Source organism: Mastigoproctus giganteus, chromosome 1 (genome assembly GCF_048544385.1).
Source record: "Mastigoproctus giganteus isolate SK-2022 chromosome 1, ASM4854438v1, whole genome shotgun sequence".
NCBI classification, from domain to species: Eukaryota; Metazoa; Arthropoda; class Arachnida; order Uropygi; family Thelyphonidae; genus Mastigoproctus; species Mastigoproctus giganteus.
This window is the reverse complement of record NC_143575.1, coordinates 215,766,850-215,786,452: the sequence shown is the minus strand read 5'-3', so window position 1 is coordinate 215,786,452 and position 19,603 is coordinate 215,766,850. Positions and strand designations below refer to the sequence as shown.

Genomic DNA, 19,603 nt, shown 5'->3' with positions numbered 1-19,603 from the left:
GGAGGTAAGCAAACCCCTAGCAATAATTCAAGAGCATCACTAGATTTAGGGAAGATGCCCATGGACTGGAGATGTGTGAATGTATTCAATTCACAATGGGGGATTCAAAGGTTGACAAGCAATTGCAGACCTGTTAGCGTAACTTCAATTCCAGTGAATATAATGGAATATGGTTAGAGAAGTAATGTAGGACATCTAGACGTGACTGCAATTATACTGCAGTCAGAGCATGGATTTGTTAAAAAGTGATCTTATCTGGCCAATCTGATTGGATACTATGATGCAGTAACAAAGTAAAAAATTAATGAAATTGGCTTTCCTGAAATCTAAGTATATGATATTTGGATTTCAGAAAGCTTTTGATATTGTTGTACATAAAAGACTGCTGTACAAATTGGAGCAGTGTGGCATTAAGGGCAAAGTTACTGCTCTAGATAAAAGGGTTGGTTGAGTGGGAGAAAACAGAGAGTGGTTATTAATGGACATTGCTCTTCATGGACTAATGTTATTAGTGGATTCCCTCCCCACAGGATTCAGTGATGTGCCCATTGTTGTTTTCTATGTTTATTAATGGTATTGATGAATGTATATCAGGCTTATTGTCCAAGTTTGCAGATGATACAAAGGTTGGATTGGTTGTTAATGAAAGTAATCAGGGTAAGCTACAGAATCAAGATCCAGAAAAATGGATCTTGTCAGATGGGCTGAGAAATGGCAGTTGAAGTTTAATATTGAGAAATTAAAGGTAATGCATATTGAAAGCATTAATTCCAGATTAATGTACCAACTGTATGATACTACACTCAGGTTAGCAGAAAATGAAAAAAGACCTAGGTGTAATTGGGCAGTCAGATATGGAGTTCTCTGAGCAATGCAAACAGGCTGCCAGGCCAGCTCATGGGGTTTTGTTAATGATACAAAGGGTACTAGGAAAGTTTTGCAATATGACGCAACAATGAATCACAGGAAGCTGCTTGTTGCTGCATTTTGAGACATGTTCATACATGCATAGTAGCCGCCGCGCCAAGTCGATGGGCTCAGTTATTCATTAGTAGTGAGAGTGTAAAGTGCTTGCGATGGCATCGTGGTCACGAAATGAGATAAGGACAGTTTTGCGGTATAATTTCGTGCGTGGTTTAACCATAGACCAGTGCTTAGAAGAAATGACTCTTGCACTAGATGATGATTGTCCACATCGTACAACGATATTCAGGTGGTATAGAGAATTCCAAAGGGGAAATTTCACTCGGGAGGATTCTGAGAGGCCGGGAAGGCCACGAATGTCAGTTACGGAAGAAAACGTTACTGCTGTGAGGAAAATGCTTGACGAAAACAGGCGAGTGACCTACCAACAGATAGAGGATACTTTGGGCCTAAATGCACCAGCAATTCGTTCGATTCTGCAAGATCATTTGCACGTGAAGAAACTTTGTTCTCTCTGGGTGCCGCATCAACTGACTGAAGAGCAGATGACACGACGTGTGACTTGGTGCCGGGAGATGTTAAAAAAGTTTGATAAGGGACAATCTCGGTATGTGAACAACATCGTGACAGGTGACGAGACTTGGCTGTACTATTACGATCTGCCGACCAAGGCTCAAAACAAAGTTTGGGTCTTTGATGATGACGACACACCCGTAATTGTCAGAAAATCCCGATCTGTAAAGAAGAAAATGATAGCTGTATTTTTCAAATCAAGTGGAATTGTGGAACGTGTCGTTTTGGACACGCAGAAGACAGTCACAGCTAAGTGGTATACTGAACAATGCCTGCCTAAAGTCATTGGATCTATGAAGAACCTGCGGCCAAAGTCCGCAGGTTCACTCCATCACGATAATGCTGCAGCTCAGCGCGCCAAAGCCTGCACCGAATATTTGACCACGACAGGACTGAAACTTCTCGAGCACCCTCCCTACAGTCCAGACCTTGCTCCCTGCGACTTTGCACTGTTCCCGCATGTGAAAATGAAGCTAAAAGGGAGGCGGTTTTCCAGTGATGAGGACCTTCTACGGGCTTGGGACAACGAGTGTACTTTACTCCCTAGTGAAACTTGGCAGAACTGGTTTAAAGATTGGTTTCGGAGGATGGAGAGGTGTATTGAATGTAGAGGAAATTACTTTGAAATAATTAAATAAACAAAGCTGTATTGCAAAACTTTCCTAGTATATGTAGGAGCTTTGCTTGCAGGGATGAGGAGGTGATTATCCCATTGTACAAGGCAATGGTAGGCCACAATCTTGAGGAATGCACACAGGTCTCATTTTAGGAAGGATGCAAATCTGCTGAAATGGGTGCAGAAACAAACAAGATTGGTGAAGGGAACAAAAGGGTGGACTTACCAAGAATGGTTTCAATTGGTTACCAAGAACGGTTTCAGAGCAACTATGAGGTGATCTGATTGAGCCATTTATGGCTTTGAATGGATTGAGCAAGCTCAATGCTGACGGCATTCTTCCTTTTCCTCAGACCACACACACATGGGGGGGGGGGCAGAAATTCAAACTGAGGAAGGATGGTTACAGGATAAATGTGCAGAGGTTTGCCTTCAGCCAGCAGGTGGTTGATTGTTGAAACAAGCTTCCATCTTTTGTTGTGGAAGTGGGTAGTTTGAATAAATTCAAGGAAGAACTAGACAAATTATTGGAGGGGAGGGACATATGATTACCGAAGTAATTACCTTGCTTTGGTAATCTTATTCAATTAACTTGCACTTTTCTGAAATAACAATTCCACATTAACAGTTAATTAATGATTAAATTTTTTTCTATCTTAAATATAGTTTCACTTTTCCTGCTTGATTTTTTTTTTTTATGGTTTTCATGTAGTAATGGTTTTATGGTTTTCATGTAGTAATTGCATGCTCATCAAGTTTCTTGTCACCAACTTTGAAATTATCTTAATGAACTCTGGCAGCTGACATGAAATACCACCCTCCTACAAAGTTTCAAATTATGTATTTATTTATAGTTCAAACTTGCTTTCCTCTCACTAGTTTTATAAACAAATGCAGTCTTGGAGGAGTTATGTAAGATTTTTTACTGTTTTCTCATAGCAGTAACATTGTCTATAGGTTAATAATGCCTTCTTTGCTAAAGCCCTTTGATTTCTCAGAAAGCAAAGTTTCTATGCAGAAATTTTGATTTCTGAGAAATCCAAGTTTCTCAGAAGCAGTGCCAACAACCCCATGAGTAGAGATTCTTGGCAGTTGTGCCAAGATTTATTACTGGCTATCACTTGCCTGACAATTGCCAGTAATAGATCTGGCATGCTAAAGTTTCTCTTTCAAATGAACACACTAAACAAAGAGACTGTGGCCTGCAATCTCATCTGTTCTAAAACAGTTACCAGAATGGTTCCTTGTGGTTCTGTATGTTCTGTTCCAAGTGCATGGAGAAGTGATTGTCCTTATTTAGCTATGCAATTTTCAAATTTGAGAAGGAGCAAGTAAGAAAAACTATAAATGCCAAAAACCTGAAAATCATAAAAATGAACTGTAATCCTCACATGGAGTATGGGATATTGCACGGATGCTGAACATCCCATCATCCACTCTCAATATCATAGCAGCCAAATGAATAAAATGGAAGCTGCATTCAAGACAGAGTAAGTGGCCAGGAAAAAACCCATGTATGAAAGACAACATCCAGAGCTCTAGGATGTGTTACTAAAGTGAGCAGGAACATGCACTGAACATACCAGTGGAAAGAATGTAGAGTTGTAGAGGAAGGATGTAGAGTTGCTAGAACCAGTACAGAGAAGGGCAACAAGACTGGTGAGAGGAACAAAGGGGTTCTGTTATCAAGGAAAGCTTCAATTCTGCAAATTTCAGCATCTGGAGACTAGGAACCTGTGAGGTGATCTGACTGAGCTGTTTAAGGCTTTGAATGGATTGCACAGGCTTAATGCTAGTAGGATTATTCCTCTTGCTCAGACTACACATCAGGGGGCATAAATTCAAAAAGACAGTTGCAGAATGGATGTGCAGAATTTTGGCTTTAGCCAGCAGGTAGTTGATTGCTGGAACAAACTTCCATCTGTTGTTGTGGAAGTTGAAAGTTTAAATAAAGTCAAGGAAAAACTAGAAAAGCTATTTAAGGGAATGAGTAGGTAAAATGGGAGGTGTCATTTGTTTTGTTTTTTTGTTTTTTGGCTGATGCTGTATAAGCTTGCTTTCTTGCATCATCTGTCACTGCTAATGCTAAATAAGAGATATTATGTCTCCTTCTGTTTTTTCTGGGCGCATTTTCATACCTAGGTGTTTCTCCCTCCACCACAGCCGACAGAGGGGGATAGCCCAAACCTCCTCTAACCAACTGTGTGCCTTCAAATTAAGCCACGGACTTGCAGTGGGCATCATTTTCAGTGACCTATCCTACCATACGCCCGATAATCTGAACTGTACCGGTTATCCGGAATTCGTGAAATGGAAGGATCCCCAGGGATCCTTCCATTTCACAATGATCCCCAGGGCCAGAGTGATGACTATTGTGGAATTCCAGGATGAAGCAGAGGACACCCATTCTGAATCCCAACTCACCAAGCGGAAAAACCACAATCAGCTGATCCCCAAGTTGGGGCAGGAAATGCATTCCCAGACAGAGAACAGCCAGAAATAGCCCCATCACAAAAAGACCCCAAAGAAGACAAACAGCAGGACTCACCCCTCGACCCTGTCATACCAAAAGGTACCATATATGAAAAGATGCTCTTTCTCAAAACCGCACTTGAGAACATTTTCAAGGAAAACTCAAATAGAGTGTCAGCAGCACTCAGATCTGAGATTGTCACAATCTTCCACAAGATGGAGACAATCTTACATGATGAACACCTTGACAAATAGAGAGCTATCACATGGCTACAGGCCTGTATGGAATGCGGAGCAAGTAAAATGCCACAATGTGCCCCGACATATTCTCCCTACACCACATCTTGTGGTTCTTAAACCAACCACTACTGACACTCTTAAAACTTGCAAAGAGGTCAAGAAGAAAGTCACTGACTCCCTGATGCAAGAATTCAAAACAGCCAAGATTAGAGCCAACAGGAAAACGCGTAGCACTGCGGTAATAATCGAGACGGAAACTAAAGACAATGCTAACTTGATCATAAATAATGCCAAGATACCAACGCTCAGACTCTCTGCTGAGCTGCCTAGAGAAAAAAGCACCTCAATTGTTATATTCGGCATAGACTCGGACCTGACCCCCACTTCCATCTGCAAGGAGATATATATACACACAAAACCTCCAACAATACCCACCAGACATAGACCATGCAAGCCTACTGGTGCCTAAACACCAAACCAAGAGTGGGAATGGCAGCTCAATAAACTGGGTGGTCAGACTGGCCCCCGAGGCATAGAGGGTGATAACAAAACAAGAGAGAATATATATAAACTGGAGCTCCCACAGCTTCAGGGAACACATCATGGTCCCAAAGTGCTTCCAGCGTTGCCAATTGGCCACACCACCCACACGTGGTCCATCAGGAGCCAACTTGCGGACACTGTGCTGAGAAGGGGCACAATTATGCAAACTGTCCAAATAAACAAAGTGACCCAGCCTGTGCAAACTGCAAGTGGCAAAAACTCCCCCTCCCCCCCCCCCCCCACACACACACTCAGTCAGAGACAACAAATGTCCGGTATATATAAAAGCAAGAAGCACCCAACAATTAAGAATTCGTTATGGGGACTCGGCCTAAAAGTTACAACAACAGCTGCATTAAATTCCTCCAACTTAATGCACAATGAGCCATCGCTGTAGCAGGACAGATAAGGCAAAGGGCCGAAGAAGAAAATCTAGACATGCTCCTGCTGCAGGACCCTTATACCTGTGCAGGTGCTATCCGAGGATACCCACTCAGCTATGAAATTGTCCAAATGGATGGAGCAACCCCATGGGCTGCAATTGTACGAAACCCCAACATAATTGTCACCAGGATCTCACACCTGTGCCACGAGTGGGCATCCTGCACACACATAATTACTTCTCTAGGGGAACTCTACGTCATTTCCCTGTACTGTCGTCCAGAAGCAGATATCCTCCCATACATTCAATATCTACATAAAGTGCAAACTGAACTAACAGGAGCCAAGATCCTTGTATCTGCCAACTTAAACTGCCACTCACTTCTGTGGCACGGTAAAATCCCAGCATAGAGGCTCCAGAAATGGGCAACACATGGAGGAGTTTCTGGCCAACAGCAGCTTTGTTGACATAAATCGTGCTAACAATCTACCAACATTCAGTTCAACTCTCTGGGAGGCACACACTGGATACCACCATGGCCACTAGATCCCTAGCCAGTCACCTCAATGACTGGAAGGTGCAAGAAGATTGGACCTCCTCCAACCACAGGGCTATATTACCTTTAACGATGCATAGGCCACTCCACCGTACCCAGACAAACTGCTACAAACAGAATAGATATGCTGTCAACAAAGCAGACTGGGGAAAATTCAAAGAGACCATCACTAGAAATGCACAAAACTTGCCATCCAACCAGTTCCACAAACAAACTCCAGACCAACACCAAAGCGGCTGTCGCCAATGCTATTGCTGATGCAGCTAATCAAGCAATCAGGAAAAGAACCCCTCGGGCAGGAGCCGTCCCGTGGTGGTTGCAAGAATTCGACCTGCTTAGAATAGAAATGAACCAGAAGAGGCGTGTCTTTCAAGGAGCCAGACGGACCTGGCTCCACCCCTGGGGTGGAACCACTCAGGCAACAGTACAGGGTGGCCAGGAACACATATGCTGTGATGATCAGGCAGCGGAAGAAGCTGTCCTGGGAGCATCTGGTCTCTACGGTGGGCAACTCTGACCTGTGGAGTATCATCTATCGGATAATCACAAATAAGCTGCCAAGGTAACCCCCCAGTGTGCCATGACCAACAACTGGCATGGCAGTGTAAACAACATACTAGATGCCACTTTTAAATCCATTGAAGGAGACAACACTCCTGAATAGCAACTGCTATGCCAGGCCAATGATGCATACAAATCCCCCAGGATGGAGGAGCCCTTTACCCATGCAGAACTCCAAATTGCCATTAACAAGATAAGAAACAGAAAATCCCAAGGACAAGATATGCTCGAGCCAGAACTAGTAAGGAAAATGGCTGAGTACACCCCGAATCTGCTCCTGGACCTTTACAACCACTATCTCCACTCAGGCTGGTTCCCTACGGACTGGAAGTTGGCAAACATTAAATTGATCCTCAAAAACCCATCAAAACCATAGCACAAGCCGGACTCCTATCGGCCAATAGCCCTCCTGTCTGTGCTCAGCAAAGTATTGGAGCAGCTGCTCAGACATAAGTTGAATCACACTACCTCACAGCTAGCTTAACAGCAAACAAACAATTTGGCTTTAAACCTGGAAACTCAACCCTCAACACACTGGAATGTGTCCTTAACATGGCAGAGAGCTGCCAACAAAAATACTTTCTCGTCTCTATAGACTTTGCGGGGGGCGTTCGACGCCCTCTGGTGGCTGAGCGTCCTTGCAAGACTCAGGGCAGCCCAACTGCTGTCAAATCTATACAGCTGCATAAGAAGCTACCTAACAAACAGATGGATCCTGGTACAAGCTCCTTGCTGCAAGGTAGACCAACAAGTACACTGAGGATGCCCTCAGGGCATCCTTGGCATAGTTCCCGCCTGTTGAACTATGTACTGGACAAGTTCCTGTCCCTTGACTTAGGGAGCGTACAAGCACTAGCCTACACGGATGACCTCTCCCTGGCTTTAACTGCAGATTCAAGAGCCCAACTGGAAATTCACGCGAACGCAGCATTAACTACACTGCGAGAATGGATGGAAAGGCACTGACTCACCATACCAGCCACCAAGACTCAATCCATTTTACTGAAGGGCTACCTAACCCCAACCAGACCACCACAAATAAGGATCCACAATAGAACAATCAAGTTAACCACTGAATTAAAATACCTGTCTTTCACCTCGCACCTAAAATACATACAGGCTAAGATAAAGAACTAAACGGCCATGCTCGCAAGAGTCACATGTCGTGAATGAGGACTAAAAAGGTGCACCCTAGCAATCCTTTACAAAGCAGCCATTATCCCGGCAATCGCATATGTCTCCGGTGCTTGGTTCGGTGGTAAATCGTTGACGTCTGGATATGATACACAGACCCGTCTTATTTACCCTCCCCAGAGCCTGCAACACAGTCTCCACCCATGCACTATAAGTGATTATGGGTGCTCTCCCTCTTGACCTTGAGGTGATTCACATTGGCGTACTTCAACAACTCAAGTGTGGTAAAGCCACAACCTTCCTGGACCACACCACAGACCCAGAAAACAATCATAAAGCCGAGAAGGACAGGCTGCAAACCTACTTAACAACAATCTGGCAACAGCACTGGATGAATTCTGCCAAAGAGGATGTCACCCGAAGGTTCCTCCCAAACTTGCAATGAGTATACCCGAAATATCCGTTATGGCTCTGCCCTGGTCTCCATGTCACCTACCTTATCACTGGACATGGAGCCATCCACTATAAGCTAAACCTCCTTGGATTGACAGATAACCCAGCATGTGCATGTGGCTCCCACGAAACCTGGGACCACCTGCTGCACGAGTGTGAGCTGTATGAAGACCTTCGGGGTCACCTCATCACACGAATCCACTTCAACCCTAAAAACCAAGAGCATTACCTACTAGAAGACAAGGCAATCTACAATGCCCTCACTAACTTTGCACAGTGCTTATTTGCAAGATGACAGACTACCTATGCCACCAATCCCAGAAAAACCAGGATAAAACATCTTCCATACATACTGAAACTGAAGCCCCACGGACTGAGTGGTAGCTTACGAACTGAGCGAACAGAAGCACATTAAACCTTAACAAAACCCAAAAAGAACATATGCCACGAGAATTAACATCGGAGATCACCTCTAATTTCAACCTGATGCACCAAGAGAAAGCTGCACCAAGCAGCTGTGACTAAACCTCACTTCTAAATATTGATCCATGGATGGGACATTGATCCCATGAGAGAACCCCAATGAATGACATGACCCACATGAACTGCAATCAGATCTACGCCCAAATCCTGGCTGATTGTCCAGATTCCCTACTTGCCGATCTATGGACGGAGTCACCACCGATGAGGACAAACCCATTGAACAACGACCAATGATGGGACTTGAGTCCCATGAGTGAATATCTAACCAGGAATTGCATAAATCAGTACCAAACCTAGACCAAAACCTTGGATGGAAACACCCTCACTGGGCCTCATGGGTTCCCAGATGGCACAACCCTGTTGCCTTGGCACCCGGACTGCAGCCTCTTTGCATCCACACCTTGTTGGAAGATCTGTGCCAGCCCCCTTGTCCGGCCTACTATTTTTCTACCTCTCCCAGCGGGGAGGAGGAGACGGTTTTGCTGTCTCCTCCTTCTGCCACCCCCTGTTTTCCCTCTGGTGGGGCATGGGCATGCCCCACTGTAAACTGGAGTTGTCTTCCCTATCAGCTCCATACTTCTATTCCTCCAGTCTTCAGTCTCCCCCTCACTCTATCTGTAACCAAGCATATACACCCCACACAATCAAAAATTTAACAAACTAAAATCAACTTTGCCCACCTATTTGGCCCTCTCCTAGCGCACCCCCACAACGCAATTTTTTTAGCCACTGAAATCCCAGGAAGTTAGGTGGCAGGGCCTACCAGAGTGAATTATATATATTGGGTACCTGGTCTGCCTCCACGGGGCTAAAGTGGGACAACGTTGGGCCTCAGCAGGATTCTGGCAGCTAAAGACCAGAAGAACAATGGTACATAACATTACACATATACAAAGTCCATACACTTTTAAACCTCTGGCATTGACAGTCAACTGGTACACCCAACAATGTAAACTACGCAGAGATGGGGGGGGAACCCCTGGTGCTGTCTGACCCTAAACACACTTTACACTTTATTCAACCATTGCCACCTGGGGTCACCTTCCCTATTGACCCCATGCTTCTGTCTCTTTCCTCCTAGTCTTCAGTCTCTCCCCCCTCTACCTGTATGCAAGCGAATACCCCACACATCCAAATTACACTATTCGCCAACAATTTCAGCCTTTCAAATCCTAGCGCTATCTCCCCCACACGATGATGATTTTTTTTTTTTTTTGTCAGTCCTAGCCACTGAAATCTCAGGAAATTAGGTGGCAGGACCTGCCAGAATAAATCTTAAACTACTGGCTACCTGGTCTGCCTCCATGGAGCGAAGTGTGGGCTACACTGGGCCACAGCAGAGGTCCAGCGGCTAAATGGCCAGAAGAACGATGGTACACAACACTACAAACATATACAATATCCATACACTTTTAAATCTCTGGAATTCCCAGCGAACTGGTACACCTACAATGAAAGAAACACAGAGATGGAAATCCCTGATGCTGCTCGACACTAAATAGTCGATAGCGCTGATGTCATGCAGCCATCGCTTAATTCGACACTGTGAATCCAGATTACCAAGAATATTGTTGTGTGCTTTATGTTGAGCTATCAGATGCCAGTTGGCTGACAGCGTCGATATGTTGGTTGGATTTTGCAATTCACTGAGTCGACTTAGCATATCAATTCACTCACTCTGTAGCCATCTCTATGGCAAGCTGAGTATAATTCTGCAAGCTAGTACACCATGTTAAATTTTGTGAACTGTTAGATGTGTTGTTTGGCTTGGTCTCCATACAGGTGCACAAATATAATAATATATATTGCAATAAAATAAAATAAAATAAGAAACCCATAATGAGTAAGAAGTTAAATCAGAAAACAACGCTCTTAAGTTTCTTTAAGAAAAATTAAATTATGGAAACAACAACAAAGCCGGCAATTTCTGACAAGGACATTGCGGAGGCTGCTCTATCTCGTGAAACAGTGTTTCCAATGAAAAATGTGCTTCTAAACACCACTTATCAGGTGTAAACAGTGACTGGTTTCAAACATTTAATTGGTTAGTGATAAAAGATAATGGAATGATGTGTTCCACATGTATGAAATACGGAAAGAGATGACCCACAAACAAGGAAGTGACTTGTGTGACTATACCATGCAAAAGACTTTGAAAAGAAAGTTTAATTGACCGTGAACAAAGCAAGTTACACACTGATTCCTGTTCAGATATAATTCAAAAATGTGTACTTGAAGAATCTGGGTTAGGACAAATTGAATGATCAATTTCAGTTTTGAATAACTTGCAGAGAGATGTTTTTGTAGGAGCTTTAAGATCTATGTATTGGTTGGCAAAAAATGAACTACCACACTACATTGTACGAAAAATTACTTGAGCATTGTAAGGCTATGGGTTGTACATACTTAAACCATCTTGATATTGGAAAGAATGCACATTCTTTCCAATATCAAGATGGATATCAAAAATATCAATTTCACTTTGGAAAGAATAATGCAAGAATTGCTTGACATTTTAGCTTCAGAAATTAGATGTGAAATACTAAAAAATGTGCATTCAGCAGATTATTTCAGTGTTCTGTGATGAAACAACAGACATCTCAGTTTTGAAGCAGCTTATTATATACGTGAAATATGTTTGTCAACTTAAAAAAGAGATTAGTGTTAGTTTTATATCAACTTGTAATATCATTGATGTCAAAGCTGAAACTATAACTAACAAAATTATTGCAACACTTGGCAATATAGGGTTGAAAACTTCTAACTTGGTGGGTCTAGGATCTGATAGAGCAGCATTCATGATTGGGAAGCACAAAGGAGTAGCAAAACTACTTAAATATGAAACAGATGGGCTCATGATCAACTGCCATTGTATAAACCACTGCCCGTCTCTTGCTAGTGCCCAAGCAGCTGAGGTGCCTTATTTGGTAAGATTTAACGATATCTTAAGATAACTGTTTTTCTTCTTCCAAAATTCATCCGTTAGGATGGCTTGTTTAACTAAATCCAAAATATACTGAACATTCCTATGATTAAACTTAAAATGGCTAGTGACACTAGGTGGCTCTCTTTTGACTTTGCTTTCCAGTCTTTAAAAAAATCCTTGGTGAGTGTCATTGCTGCACTCAAAAGAGAAACCACCGAACGAAATGACATCACAGCTGAAAGTTTAAGCAGATATATGGGAACATACAATTTCGTAGCTTCACTTATAATGCTTTCTGATGTACTACCTCATTTGTCTAAATTGTCCAAAGTTTGGCAAAGGCAAGATGTCAATTTAACAGAAATAGACCAGATCTTAGAAGCTACAAAATTAAGCATTATGGAATTGAAAGACACTCCTGCTAATCATTTTAAAAATCTCCAGCTACATCTTGCAGGTGAATATTCAGACCTTCATATTGATTGTTCAGATGCTAATGCTATCACTTTTAAGACTATAATCTATGATAAATACATAGACACAGTTATTACCAACTAAAAGAAAGATTTTCAGATATGCCAATATTTCCTGTTTTTCAAGAGTTTTCAATCCAGAAAGCCATGATCAAAATGAGGCTTCTCAGATTCTTTTTGAGCATTATTCAAAAAATGGAAGTCCTGTAATGTTAAACTATGAAAATGGTAAACTAGAATGGGCAGTTGCATCAAAATTGTGTAAAGGACAGTCATACACAAATCTAGAGACAAAACAAATAATGCTTAAATTTTCAACAACACCTGAGATCAAAGAATTTTCCCACATTTAGCAAAACTAGCTGCCATTGGACTAGCTATACCTGTAAGCACAGCTGAATGTGAAACAGGATTTTCCACTCTAAAACAAATTAAACCCTGTTTAAAGAATCACATGAAGTAGAGTACACTAAATAATATGATGCTGATTTCACTAGAAGGTCCAGATCCAATAGACTTTGATTGGTCCTTGAGGTTGTCACAGACATTCTCTCAGATATGCCAGACAAGCTGTACTTGCTACCTGGGAGTCTAAAACGCTGATGGAACTGATATTCGAGTGACATTCAAGTCAAGTGGACCCAATTTCGGCGAAGTCCAGACAGTCTGTGACAGCCAAATCCTCTGCTTGCACCTTCACGATGGTGGGACTGTTAGTAATCCTGGGTATAACCTCCATGCACAAGTACATGGTGGGTGACCACCCAGGTGTGAACCAACGTAAGCGGGGGTTGAGGTGTGGTGCCCACACCACATGGAGGAACGCTGCCCCTCTATGTTACCAGGCAGTACTAGGTGGTGGATGACTTTCATCAACTGGTGAAATACCACCACTTTGCTTATTGGAGGCTTGAAGTGGTGGAACCCATGTTTAGTCTCTAAAGCTAAGTTCCGGTCAACCCTTCCCTATCTCTTCCATCATGCAGTATGATTGATGATTTTGAGGTTATGATGAACGTCGGTGGGGAGATCCAATATTCCTTACATTTCGAGGGTACAGTTCTAAAACGGGGTTCGCAGGCCGGCTGCTAGTTAGTACACCGGACCGAACCTATTGGTAACTCTCTAGGAGGCTTCCGGATCAGCTAGTGTATAATCTTGCTACCTCTACTCTGCCAGATAGTGACTGGAGGGAGTCCGAGTAGTGTGTATGCGGGGAGCATTGTCAAGGCCACGTTATGTCAAGGATCTGGGTATATTCTTACCACGTGTACGCCATATCCAAAAATTTCATTACTTCATACAGCATGTCCCACCCACTTTTTCTTACTATTGAATACACCATGAATTGTCAAAGTAATAGAGCAAGCTTATCTGAGAAAAGATCTAAACCTCCCAAGCACTTCCTAATTCATTTCGCAAATATACGTGGTCTCAATTCTAATCTTAACGATGTCCAATTCCACTTACAGTCTGCCAAACCCCATGTACTTTTTCTGACAGAATCTCAGTTATCGGTTGATTCAACTACTGCTCATCTCAGATGCCCAAATTATTCGCTGTATGATTCCTTTAGCCTCAAAGGTGGCACTTGTGCATATGTCCGTTCTGATATTCCCTGTCAGAGACTTGGCAATTTGGAATCTCCTCTCTTTGATCTTCTCCTCTCTTTGAGCTTAAAATCTCTCTACCTCATTGTGTAAAATTCATCTGTTGTCTCTACCGTTCTCCCAACTCCACTAATCACTTGAAGCTCTTTGACTTCCTCTCTTTGCAACTTGACTTTCTCTAGTCCAACTTTCCTAACAGTGAGGTAATTTTCCTTGGTGATTTTAATGTTCACAACTCCAGCTGGCTTCCGTTTTCTAGTCACACCGACCCAGCAGGTCGAGATGCTGAGGCTTTTGTAATTACTAATGACCTAGCACAGATTGTTCATTTACCTACAAGAATACTGGACAATCCTAATCATACAGCCAATACGCTTGATCTTTTTCTCACAAACAACCCTTCTAAGTACACGGTCGAAGTGAGAGGTCCTTTAGGCACTTCAGATCTCAACTTGGTGATTGTCTCTTCTCCAATGGAACCTTTATCTCATGGCTATTCCCAACCTCGTGTTGTTTGGCATTACAAGAATGCAAAATGGGATGACCTGCGAGACTTCTTTGGTCGGATTACTGTTTCCTTGGTCGGATTACTGTTTCAAACGTTCTGATGTCAACGTTTGCTCAGATCGTTTCAGTGAAATTATTCTTGCAGGAATGGAATCCTTTATCCCACACTCCACTTTAAAATCCCATCCTTTATTAATTAACCTTGGTTTTCCAATAAATGTGCTAAAGCTGTTCAAGAGAAGAATGTTGCATATCATAATTGGCTTGTTTCTAATTCTTCAGTTTCATTTTCTGCCTACACCAAAGCTCGCAACAATTGTAAAGCAGTTATTAATCAGTCCAAACTAGAGTTTGAACAGGCTAAGAGTAGAAAACTTGCTTCTTGCCCTAATGGTAGCCGAGCATTCTGGTCTCTTGCCAAAGATATTGGCCGCAACTTTTGCCCATCTCTGCTCCCACCTCTGTCCAAACCAGATGGTTCTGTTGTCACTTCAGCCAAGGATAAAGCTGACCTACTAGCATCCCATTTTTCTTCCAGCTCATGCATTAATGATCTTGGTAAAACACCTCCCGCCATTCCCAACACGCTCCATTCAATGCCTCCTGTGGTCTTCCGTCAAAAGGATATCAGAAGGATTTTGATGAATCTTGATGCTAAGAAAGCTTCAGGTCCTGATGGTATTTCTCCACTTGTTCTCAAAACCTGTGCTTTTGAACTTACTCCTATTCTTTGCCGCCTTTTTTCACTTTCTTATTCCAAAGGTGTTTTTCCTTCTGCTTGGAAATTTGCTCATATCCAGCCAGTTCCTAAAAAAGGTGACAAATCCCTCCCATCCAATTATCGTCCCATTGCAATTACTTCTACTCTTTCTAAAGTAATGGAGAAATCAATTAACCGCCAACTTTTAAACTACCTAGAAACCTTCTGTCTGATCAACGATCGCCAGTATGGATTCCGTCAGTGTCGATCCACTGGTGATATTCTGGCTTATGTTACCCATTTATGGACAAATTCAATGGAAAAGTTTGGTGAAACACAAGCAGTTGCTCTTGACATCTCAAAGTGTTTCGATCGCGTTTGGCATAAAGATCTTCTAAACAAGCTTCCATCTTATGGTTTGCCAACTGTTTTTAGTAATTGGTTATCCAGTTTTCTCTCTGATCGCTCACTGAGGGTGATGGTAGATGGCTCTCTGTCTTCTAACTTCTCCACTAATGCCAGTGTTCGCCAAGGTTCAGTTCTTTCCCCCACTCTTTTCCTCTTGTATATTAATGGCCTTCTTCCATTGACTGGAAATCCTATCCATAGTTTTGCCGATGATAGCACATTGCATTCCACTTTCCATTTTGAGAAACCTTGTCCTGCTCAATCAACTTCAACTTCTCGAATATCTGCTACCAATTCCTTAAATGCTGATCTTCAGGTAATTCTCCAGTGGGGCAAAGACAACTTAGTTGATTTCAACCCTTCTAAAACTCAGTCTTGTCTTATATCTCGCAAAAAGGATTCTTCTGCTCCTATGCTTATCTTTAGTGACACTCCGATTTCTAGGAAAAATGATATATCTCTTTTGGGGATTACCCTGACTTCTAATCTCTCTTGGCACAAGCACATTACAAATATTGCTTCCTCTGCATCTAAAAAACTTGGTTTTCTCTTTCGCTCTCGGCGTTACTTTTCTTCCAAACAGCTGCTCACTCTGTATAAATTGCAAATCCGCCCTGCCATGGAATATTGTTCCCACATCTGGGGTGGTGCCTCCAAAACCTCTCTCAGGCTTCTTGATTCCATTCAGAAGAGGGCAGTTAGGTTAATTAATGATTCATCTCTAACAGAGTCTCTCCACTCGCTTTCTCATAGACTCACTGTTTTTCTACTGCATGCCTCTTCTACAGATACTTCCATAGGCACTGTTCTTCTGAATTGGCTTCTATAATTCCCGCTCTCTCTTTCAAAACAGTCCGAACACGTGCCGCCACCAGCCAACATCCATTTACTGTCCAACTTCAAACCCACAGAACCAACTTTTCATCTTCCTCATTTATTCATTCAACTGCTGTTTTCTGGAACAACCTTCCTTCATACGTATTTCCTGAAAATTACAATCTACAGAAGTTCAAGTCCAATTTCAACAAATATCTTCTTTTGTCTTCTGAACCTCCAACCCAAGCACGGTACTAAGTACTATAGGTTCTAATACCTCTCGTGTTTGGGGTTCACATAAAAAAATATAAATAATAAATAAAAAAGCTGCAAACAACTGGGCCTCTAAGAAGAGAAGAATTAATATATAAAATGTTAATCTTGAGTTAAAATCACTATAAGGATTTAAACATTTTTCATTATTATTTTTTTACATGGAATTCTAATAAAATTGGATTTTTTTTAAAATGTTATTAAAACATTCTACTTTTTAAATAAAAAGTACCTTATTTGTTAAATTTAGTGTGTTTATGTATGTGTTGGAATTTTCATTTTTCAGTCAAAAAATATAACACTAGCCAATATTAAATTTTTTCTATGTTTGTTGCACAAATTATCATTAAATCAATATAATGTTAAATTATGCAATTAATTTTTGCTCTAGATTTCTTAAGTCACATTTATAAATAACAGAAAATTTTATAATATTGCAGAGTAGTAGACTTCCCCACCTAGCTACTTCATAATGCCACCCGGCTAGCAAAATTTTCTGGGGAGAATACCGGGCTATTATATAAATTGGAACAAACTGTGATTACTGGTTGGGCCTTTTTCACTGGATCCATGGTTAAAATGGTCAAAGGTCTGATTAAAAGATGGGGCAAATTATACATGGACATTGTTCAAGATGGACCAGTACAACAAATAGGGTTCTTGGAGGACCCAACACATAGATATATGTGTTGGGTCCTCCCTGTTTCTAATCTTCCTTGAAAAAAGGCCTGGGGATACGGAGATACATCAGATACGGAGTTTTCTGAGCAATGCAGACGCTCTGTAAGAAGTAGCTCATGGTGTCTTGTGAATGATATACAGGAATTTTTCTAGCAGGAATAAGGATGTGATTATCCCCTTGTATAAACCCCTTGAATGGTTTAAGCATGCTCAATGCCGATGGGATTCTTCCTCTAGCTCAGAAAAATCACCTGAGAGGGCATAAATTCAAATTGAGGAAAGACAGATGTAGGATAGACGTGCGGAAATTTGCCTTTAGCCAGCGGGTGGTTGGTTGGTGGAACAGACTTCCATCCCTTGTGGTGGAGGTTGATAGCCTAAATAAGTTTAAGGCTCAGCTGGACAGGTATTTTGAACGAACAGAGGGGTGAAGTGGAAGTGGGTGTTTTTTTTTTTTTTTTTTTTGGCTGATGCTGCATAAGCTTGCTTTCTTGCATCAAATGCCTCTACTAATGCTAATGCTAATGCTAATAAGGGAATGGTCAGGCCACACCTTGAGTACTGTATACAGGTCTGGAGTCCTCATTTTAGGAAGGATGTAGAGCTGTTGGAACGAATACAGAGAAGGGCAACGAGATTACCGAATGGATGGAACATTAGTTGCACTTACGAAGAAAGGCTTAAGTTATGTAAATTACAGTGTCTGGTGACTTGAATAGTTTGAGCAAGCTCAATGCTGATGGGATTCTTCCTCTTGCCCAGATTAATCGCCTAAGGGGACATAAATTCAAAGTGGTTATACTCACAAAAGCAGGTGGTTGGTAGCCGGAAAAAACTTCCATCTGTCTTGTAGAAGTTAACAGCTTAAATAAATTCAAGGTAGAACTAGACAAACATTTGGAGCGATTGGATGGGTGAAATGGGAAGGGTTTTTTTTTTTTTTTTTTTTTTTTTGGTTGATGCTGTATAAGCCTGCGCCTCTACTAATGCCAATGCTAAAAGGCTGAATCTCATGATTACCTATGGGCAGCATGTTAGAACATTGGAATAAAGTTACCTGAAGTAGGGAGTTTCGAAAAGTTCAACACATCATTGGATAATAAGTGGCATTGAAAGAAGTATGAAAGATTTTTTTTTCGGCAGACACACAAATAGTCTACTTCTTTATGTTATTTGGCTATTCTAATACTTTTACTAAACAGAATAAAATTTAGTAAAAGTAATAAAATACTTTTAATAAATAGTTATAATACTATAAATAAAGTGATTTTTTTTAAATACTAAACTGAAACTTTAAAAATTTGATTATATCTTCTTAAGTTCATAAAATTAAATTTAATAGGAATGAAAAATTATCTGCTTAAAAATATATATACAACATCACTAACCTGTAAAAATGAAAAAAGATTATCTACACCCCATATATGAAGAGTTTCTAAAGCTCCAGAACTAGCTTTACTCACAACAGGTGATAACCTACAACTGGTCTCAAAGAAACAGTCAATAAAGATAAGTGTAATTAATTTATAAAAAAACAGGTAATAACAATAATTTCTGTAAATACTAAGAGGACATAATTACTTTTTCCTCAAACTTCTTTTTATCAAAGATACAAGTAGATTACCATTATAAAATATATAGAAATACATTATTAAAATAATGGTGACATTGGTGATGATATTTCCACTCTGCTTTGATGTTTGAAAGTGGCTATAATCATGCTTAGAGCAATGTCAAAACTTTGTCACTTTGGTTAAAGTTACTTTAACCAAAGTGACAAAGTTTGCAGCTCTGTCAGATTGCACATCACTCCAGTATCCCTCACACCTCTTAGATATACTACATGTTTTAAAACATTTCTGAATGTATTTTCAGTTAATGGTATTTTTCTTGGATTAATTTCATTTTTATGCTACAGAATATACAATCCCCAAGGCCAGAGGAGTTTACATCTTCAACAAAACTTCATTGTACTGCTTATAGTAGTTGATAAACCAAGTGCCACAGTAAACAACAACCAGCCAAGCATTTTATGGACTATTGCACAAGAGCATTAGTGGTCACATACAAACCAGGGCCACCAAATGTAAGGTATTTTTACCAAATAAATGACATACACATAACTTTATTCTGTGTACAATTTATACAAAATAATAAGAATTACATTATCAAATCTATGCTAATCCTTGATCTTATGATCAAGGAATTAGCATAGATTAATCTAATTTTACTGACTGCAACTACAAATATCACTGATAGAGGATTAACTCAG

The 19,603-nt window shown here is 41.1% G+C and overlaps 1 protein-coding gene across 1 annotated transcript in view; it reads right to left on the bottom strand.

The window, feature by feature from the left end:
• Positions 1 to 19,603, bottom strand: part of LOC150091517 (uncharacterized) — a 205,968-nt gene that overhangs the window by 21,585 nt on the left and 164,780 nt on the right. The window contains exon 9 of the mRNA XM_090368744.1: positions 18,720 to 18,813. Within this exon, the coding sequence (XP_090224870.1) occupies positions 18,720 to 18,813 (94 nt within the window). The remainder of the gene's footprint in view (positions 1 to 18,719; positions 18,814 to 19,603) is intronic.